Raw genomic sequence first — 8,032 nt, 5'->3', positions numbered from 1 at the left:
TTTAAATTCCATCTGTTCTGCAGGATGCAGTTACCCATGTTATTTAATGCCATTCAGTCTGCATGACAATCAAGTAGGTAGCCTGAAATTAAAAAGGTAGAGAATTTGGAAGTTTTTCATTGAAGATTAAATGAAGTGAGTAAAGGGATAGGAATGCCATTATACAGACTGAAATGCTGTTTTTTTCTTCTTTCATGACATTATTTTAAATTATATGGTCATAATATTCATATATATTCATTTCTGGCGGTATAAATGGAAGAAATTCTTTTTCTTCTTAGTATATGTAAGAATTTGTAATATTTTGCTACTGATTTATTTCTTTAATTAAAAGCATTTTGTGTAAATCCTCCATTGACCTAATATTTTTCAAAGCAAGAAGTAACCTTTTTTGTAAAGGAAGAAATTATAATTTATTCAAAATATTATCTCTGCTATTATCTATTGAGTCATTTTCAGGGAAAAAAAAACACAAAGCAATGAGCATTGTGACAGGTACATTACTGTATGCAATATAAATTGCAGTTATTTAAATCACATTTGTACCAAACATTTGCAAATACATCAGGATTTCTCTTGATAAATCTAAGAGGCATATAAATCTAAGACATAATGTTTATTATTATTTAGTAAAAGGAAACTGGTTACTACTTCATGACAAGTGTAAGTATTCATGCCTATATTTAATTTTGTCCAACATGTTTTATTAAAATACTGTGTCTGCAGTGATTTACTCATTTTCCAAATATGAGCGATTTAGGTTTAAAACATCCTATGTTGTACAGCCCAAGAGAGGACCAGAGGAAACAATGACAGGGTGAGATGAGAAGTCAAACAAACCTGGCAGCCCAATCTTATTGGGTGCCCTGGGTAAATGATACTCAGGAGAGTTGTGATGATCTGTGTCTGCAGGGAATATGCCTACTTTTTTGCTGAATTTGGAAAAGAATGTACCAGACACCTGCAGAAGGGGAAAAGATGGCCTTAAATAGTGGTAACTGGAAATCATTTTAGAGGATTGGGTTCTTTCTCTCTCTCTCTCACCATATTTCTTTGTGATCCTGGAAAAGGCATATCAAGTGAGTTTCTACACAGGTTGCTGTATAACAGTTTACCACCAACAAAGGTAGAATTGCAACAAAGACAATTGCACCAAAGTAATTTTATATAATTAGCATAGGCAACAATAGTGCATGGCATGAAGTTCAGCATATTGTAAAAGTCTACCAGGGCTCCCAGTAGAGGAGCAACTTTAGTTGCCACGCATGCTGAATCTACACCACTATTTCTTTCTCTTTTAACTTTGCTAGTTGAAATATAGATTCCTGAAGCTTATACCAGCTAAAACATTCTTATCCAGGTACACACATCTCTGCACACTGAAAATTATAAAATTAACTATTACTCTTAGTCAGCATACAATTATTACCTTTGTCCCAAATCTTTTTCCTCTGAAAAAAAAAAAGAACACAAAACAAACAAACAAACAAAAAAAGCCACAAAAACAAACCCAGAAACAAACAAACAAAAAAACCCAGTGAGAAAACAAAAATGTGCAAACAACCAAAAAGTGATATAAAAGAGAAGAGACAATATATTTTATTCCATGTTCACAGTGCATAGGACAAATTGTACTGAAAGGGATTTACATTGAGAAAAAAAATTGTAAAATGAAGGTAGTAAAGTACTAGAATAAATTCTTTAGGAAGATTAAGGAGTAGCCATCACTAGACATGTTTAAGAACAGGTTAAACAAGAATCTATCAGGTATACCTCATTCTGCTTTGAGCTGTGGGGACTGGGCTTACAGGATGTTTCAAACTTCTCTACAGTCTTATGATTTTATGATTATTTTAGGGTCTGTATGGAAACAGATGAAAAATGAAAGCATCTAATGAAAATTAAGTTTTTCTAATTTGAGTCTTTTTTTTGCAATGTTTTAAAAAATTGACTTTGGGAAATTTTATGATGTTTTAATTTTAGCTTTTAGTTCCCTGCATATTAATAAAAACTGAAGAATAGAAAATTGGAAGAAGGATTTGTGCTGTGCTGCTCATGAGCTCTGTGCAGCACTGGATCATGCTCAAAGACATTTTTTTATGTAGGCATAAATTATTACATGCTTATGTAAATAAGTTATGAGTTTGCATTTGAATGTGTTTGAATGTAACAAAACTATGTGTATATGATAAGCGATATCTTTAAAAATTCCTGATAAGTGGAAGATATCCCAGAATGATTTATTTACTTACAGATAAGAAAGACCCAATGACTTCCTTAGAATATTATACCTTTGTTCTAAAGCAATTAGTATTAGAAATTATGATTTTTTTACATCATAGTAAAAATCTAGTGCAATTAAACAACTTTATATCACCAGTTGCCTTAAAGAAAGGTGATTTTTTCATAGCTAATTGATTGGGCAGGGCATGTCTCAAGGATGAAGGACCACCGCCTCCCTAAGATCCTACTCTATGGTGAACTTACCACTGGCTGCCGCATGAGAGGAGCCCCGAAGAAAAGATACAAGGACTCCCTGAAACAACATCTCAGCCTTGGCCATATTGATCACCATAACTGGTCTACTCTGGCCTCAAATCGGGAGGCCTGGAGACACACCATCTATAACGCAGCTGTCTCCTTCGAGAACACACGCAGGATCTCTCTCGAGGAGAAAAGGCAGCGCAGAAAGAACCGTNAAAAAAAAAAGAAAAAAAAATTGCTACCTGATTCTGTTCTAGCTACAATAATCCCATTTTCCTACTACATTTCCTATCTCTGCAGTCCCAGGCTTCTTATCTGAAGTCACTACATACTTCACTAGTAAGCTATCACTGCTCATCACCAGCTGTGAATCACAAGCTAACTGCAGAAACTAATTATGGACCTATTACTGGCAGGAAGCACTAACTGCTTTCTGCAGCTCCTTGCCCCAGAATAAGAGCCTATACAGAATATACCCTGCTGGTGAGCTGCTATGCAATAAGTGTAATTTGCATTCTTTGATCAGTGCCCATTGCTTCTCAGTGATGACCATTCATCACTGGGAGAAAAAGGTCACTGCCAGCCACTGACTGGCAACTGCTCTGTGCAGAAATAGGTCATCCATGTCTCCTATCACAGGCTAAGTAGGCACAGGTTGCCCAGAGAGGTGGTGGATGCCCCATCCCTAGAAACATTCAGGGTCAAGTTGGATGGGATTCTGAGAAATGTGATCTAGTTGAAGATGTCCCTCCCTGCTCATTGCCGGGGGTTGGACTAGATGACCTTTAAAGGTCCCTTCCAACCCAAACTATTCTATGAGTACAAATTTGAAAATGGCAAATATTGCAATAACAGCAGGTGGCACTGACGGGTTGCATGGCAAATGCAGTTTGCAGCACCTGATCAGCTTACAGTAGTGAAATACCTATTTTTGCCAGGATAGACATTGACATTAATAGTAACTCTTAATCAGCTACTGCCCAAACTGGAAACAGGCTACTATCAGTTAATGATAAGCAGTACATGTCCTAACAGCGCAGAAAGAACCGTAAATTGCAGAATACACCTCCTAAGGAGTCTTTCTGCTGTGCCTTTTGCAATCGGATATGTCTGTCACGTATTGGCCTCATAAGCCACCAACGTGCCTGTAGCAAATGTGGATAGAGCCTTCCCAAATCTTCGTTCGCGAAGCCTCGCCATGATGATACCTTCAACATTCATACTACTTTCTTTGCATAGTTCCTACTGCAGAATTGTTAATTAAAATAAAATCTTGTTCACATTTTAATCTGGTACCTCAGTGAGTGTTCAGTATTGAGACAGACTTCTCCTGAGAGAGAAGGGTAAAGAAGATTAGAGGATTCACAGACTCTTGTGACATAATAACTAGGATGATTGTCAAAGAAGCTGTTCTGACAAATCTTTGAACTAAAGAGGAGGAATCTCATGCAGCCTAGATTATTAGATTTCAGACTTTACTCCATCAGGAAGTTTATTCTGAGTCCAATACCAGTAAATAACTCTGACAGACAATACCTTCCTTAAACAATGTTGTTTCCATAACTGTTTGGCTTTATGAATACAAGATGAGACCTGGGAAATGGACAGTGTTTCCATTTTATTTTAAGAACACGTACTTAGGGCCTAAAGAAGCATGATTTCTGTACAGACTCTGAACTAAGGGAAAATCATGCATTTCAATAGAAAGTTTTATTTATATGTTGTCCACATGACAGCGTGCCTGTAATAAATGTGGATAGAGCCTTCCTTAATCTTCATTTGCGAAGTCTAGCCATGATGATGTCCACATGAAGCTTCTAAATGCTTATGACCCATTCTTGCTTATGTATATATATATATATATATATATACAAAAAACCAAACCCACCCAAATATTATGATATCACTATGTTTACATTAATGAAATATGTAAGAAAATACATAGTAGGACAAAATTAACCAGTTTAAAGTCAAATTTCATTGTGAAGAATAACTCAATCCTAAAATAAAATTAAAATAAAAATGTAATTAGTTCTTTTTTTTTTTTGCAAAGAAAATTTAATATAATGCTAGTATTTCAAAATATGCAGCAAATAGAGAAAGACATAATCTTCTGGATCACTAAAGATGGGTATCTCTCAAACATTTTCCCTTGTCAGGGGAGGTTCAGATTAGATATTAGAAAAAAAAATTCACTGAAAGAGTTGTTCAGGCATTGGAATAAGTTGCCCAGGGAAGTGGTGGAGTGACCATTTCTGTAAGTGTTCAAGAGGCATCTGGATGCGGTACTTGGGGATATAGTTTAAGAATGATTATGGTGGTGCTTGGTTGACTGTTGGACTCGGTGATCTTGAAGGTGTCTTGCAACCTTGATGATTCTATGACTAAAGGAAGAGATGATGGGTCAAAGGAAGATACTTTTTTCAAGACTGCTAATAAAAATTAAAATTTAATTAAGAGCTTTTTGAAATTCAGTGGAATCTAATGAGTCAACAACTTGTTCCAAGACTTTAAGATAATATATTTATCTCAGAATATCACTTTCTTAGCATTTGAGCTATTAAGATTTATGGTGGTAGTGGACCTGGTGGTAAATATATAGGTTAAATCGCTTATTCACTTTCCAAACCTTTTATATAATTCAAGTTTGTTTGCTGAAAAGGGTACTGTCATGCTGCATAGATTCTTTTGCTTTCCTGTAAATCATAGCCTACAACAGTTTCTATGATCCTAACTAATACAATCTTGAAGTCTGTCATGCTTGTTTCAGTTGCTACTCACTCATATTAAAAGGCTGCCTAGAATTCCGGTCATTAAGGGCTTAGAAACTTTCTTCAGACCTTTAACTCATACTAATTCATTGTGTTTCTATTCACATTTTTTCTTCTTACAATATTCTTCTTACTGTTCTGCAGCTCAAATACTTCTTTTCTCTCTATAGTTTTCCATCAAAATTTGAATTTATAGACAATGATTCTTCTGCCTCTCGATCTGCTTTACTGTCATTTTTAAAGCCACATTCCCAGCAGCCTTGGCCATTCTAAGAGACTATATGAATGTATAGTCTCCTACATGAATTCACCTTTTGAATATAGCTGGTCAGAATAACTCTCACATTGGCTTATATCCCAATATTAATGCTTCATTCCCTGGCAGTATGTCATATGCATTCTAAAGCTACATTTGCATCTATGTTCTTCATATCCAGATTACATAGGTCTCATAGGCATCTTGCTGTTGACTAAACACTCTGATATTTATCCTTTTGTCATCTACATCTGATGATCCCAGCACCTACAGAAGAAATTCTTACAATTTGATTCCAAGTACATGTCTGCAGTATGGAGCATTAGATGCATTCACATTTCTATTACTTAGACTAAATAATTCAAATTTTCCGGTACAGGAATCATTCCTACTTTTTCATCCTCCAAATCCAATGTCCTATGAAACATCATTAGTACACAACTATGTTTTGCACCAACATCATGAAAGAAAATATTAAAGCTCACTTCTAAATTCCATCAGCTTCCTGTGCAGGTAAAGCAGAAAAATGGGCTCTTTTTGCCGGCAATTCACAGCAGAAACTTGTCTCAGTCATTCTGAACCTCTCCTCAGGGAAGCCTTCCATCGACTACAAAGGGAGCATAATCAAAATAGTTAGCTTTTTGGAATACCTCTGTTCCTATGCCAAAAAGATGACTGACATGTTATTCTTCTACTACTAGGTTTCCTAGCAATTTAGGATGTGTGAATTTAGGCTTGGAACTTGGGGCACATAGAGGACTCTGGTTTCTACGGCGTTACTATGGGATTGTCAGCACAAATTGAGGATATGTTTATGAACCAAGACATTTCTCAATGCCTGGAACTACATTTTTCCATCTCACTGAAATCTTTCTCAGCCATACCATCATGTTTTGTGGACATCTGTATGGCTATGCATTGTCACATCCTTTTGAAAACGGATTTTCTGAATCAGAGATTATCCACAATTTATTCACAAAAACAAATATTTTTTTTCAAGACATAGGTCATAAACACAACCATAAATCACAGTGAAATGGCTCAATAAAAGCATTAAAAGCTCCATTGCAAGACCAAGAACTCTATTTCCATGTAGTTAGGACGAAGTTTCTTAAGTGCTGCAAAAAAAAAAAAAAAGGGGGGGGTTATAATGGAAATCAGCAAAAAGTGGTATGGACTTTTTTCAGGCAGCAGCATACATTTATGAAATACAATTTCTTGGGGGTTTCCTACTACACAAAAGGTTGAATCAAACTCAGGTATTTAGTGTTCATGGCCTAAAAGCAAGAAGGGATTAAACCCTAGATTGTAATTTAGAAGAGGGTAAACCTCATTTATTCTGAAATAAGTATTGCATTTCTTTATCGCTGTTTATTTGAACTCTCAACACAGAAAACTTTCAAGTCACAGTCCTTAACAGCTGTTGCATACATTAGCACACTCAACACAGTATTTCCATAGCCCTTTTCAAGTCCATATTCTTTCACTAGGTGTCTAAATCTTTTCTTGTGGCATGGAGAGAATTAAGTCACTGTTATTTTATTCACTAAACAATCAAGGTTAAGCCTACAAGTTAAAAAAATAAAACCTACAAGTGAAAAATATCAGAAAACTACATTATTATTATAGTTCTCAAGTTACATGTATTGCTATTGTTAAACAAAATATGTTTGAGGTAATAACAAAAATGTGTGCATAGTACATGAGTTATGGTCCTGACTTTCACTCCCTAGGCCACATGTAACTATTACTTCCTCAGGGAATAAACATTTCCACTCTGTAAAGGACTATATGGTGCAGTAAGTAATATAGGCCCAAGCCTATTGTAACATATTGCACAAAGGTCAGGGATAAATTTGCTTAAAGAATAACAATTTGTAGACAAATCCTAGCACCACCTGATGCAAGACAAGTAGTCAAGTTTATTAGAAGTGATTTAGTGAAGTTTGAATGGGCTTCATTAGCCAAGGCAATTTGAAGTGCACCTCTACATAAAGCGAATATACATAAACATCTTCAAATTAGCTGTGTTCAACACGCAGCCTCTTCCATCTGTACTAACAAGAGAAAATTTAAAGTAAGCATTTTGTTGCTAGAGAAAAATAGAGGAGGAGGCAATGCAAGCCAAATGAGAAATAGGGCAAGGAAAATCAATTTCTCATCAACTGTGGGGTGAATAGTTTTAAACTAAGTCACATAGATTCTAATCATTACCAATAGAAAAATTATTCCTCTCCACTACACTGCAAAGATATAGCACCAAATTCATGATAGAGGAGACTTTAAATTTTGTTGGAAATTCTGTGAAATAAGAAGAAAATACCATGCAATTTATAGGTCCCTAGAAAGCAGATAAAAGGGGCCTTTGGCATGACACTTGTGATAAGTGTATTTAACTTCAAGATAGCTAATGCCCTGAGCAAGTATAGCAACAGCGAAGACAACGTATTATTTTAAATTCTTTGCATAGAAGCCAAAAAACTAATTGTGACATGTTAGCTCAAAACAAAAAAGGATTTCA

The 8,032-nt window shown here is 35.5% G+C and overlaps 1 protein-coding gene across 1 annotated transcript in view; it reads left to right on the top strand.

Moving 5' to 3' along the window:
- Positions 1-7,302: 7,302 nt before the first annotated feature.
- Positions 7,303-8,032, top strand: part of CNGB3 (cyclic nucleotide gated channel beta 3) — a 32,970-nt gene continuing 32,240 nt past the window's right edge. Inside the window, exon 1 of the mRNA XM_017826461.1 lies at positions 7,303-7,310. Coding sequence (XP_017681950.1) covers positions 7,303-7,310 — 8 coding nt within the window. The remainder of the gene's footprint in view (positions 7,311-8,032) is intronic.

This window comes from Lepidothrix coronata, unplaced genomic scaffold (genome assembly GCF_001604755.1).
Source record: "Lepidothrix coronata isolate B3197 unplaced genomic scaffold, Lepidothrix_coronata-1.0 Scaffold127, whole genome shotgun sequence".
Taxonomy (NCBI): domain Eukaryota; kingdom Metazoa; phylum Chordata; class Aves; order Passeriformes; family Pipridae; genus Lepidothrix; species Lepidothrix coronata.
Note: the sequence above shows the minus strand (reverse complement) of the source record. Positions and strands in the feature narration are given on the sequence as shown.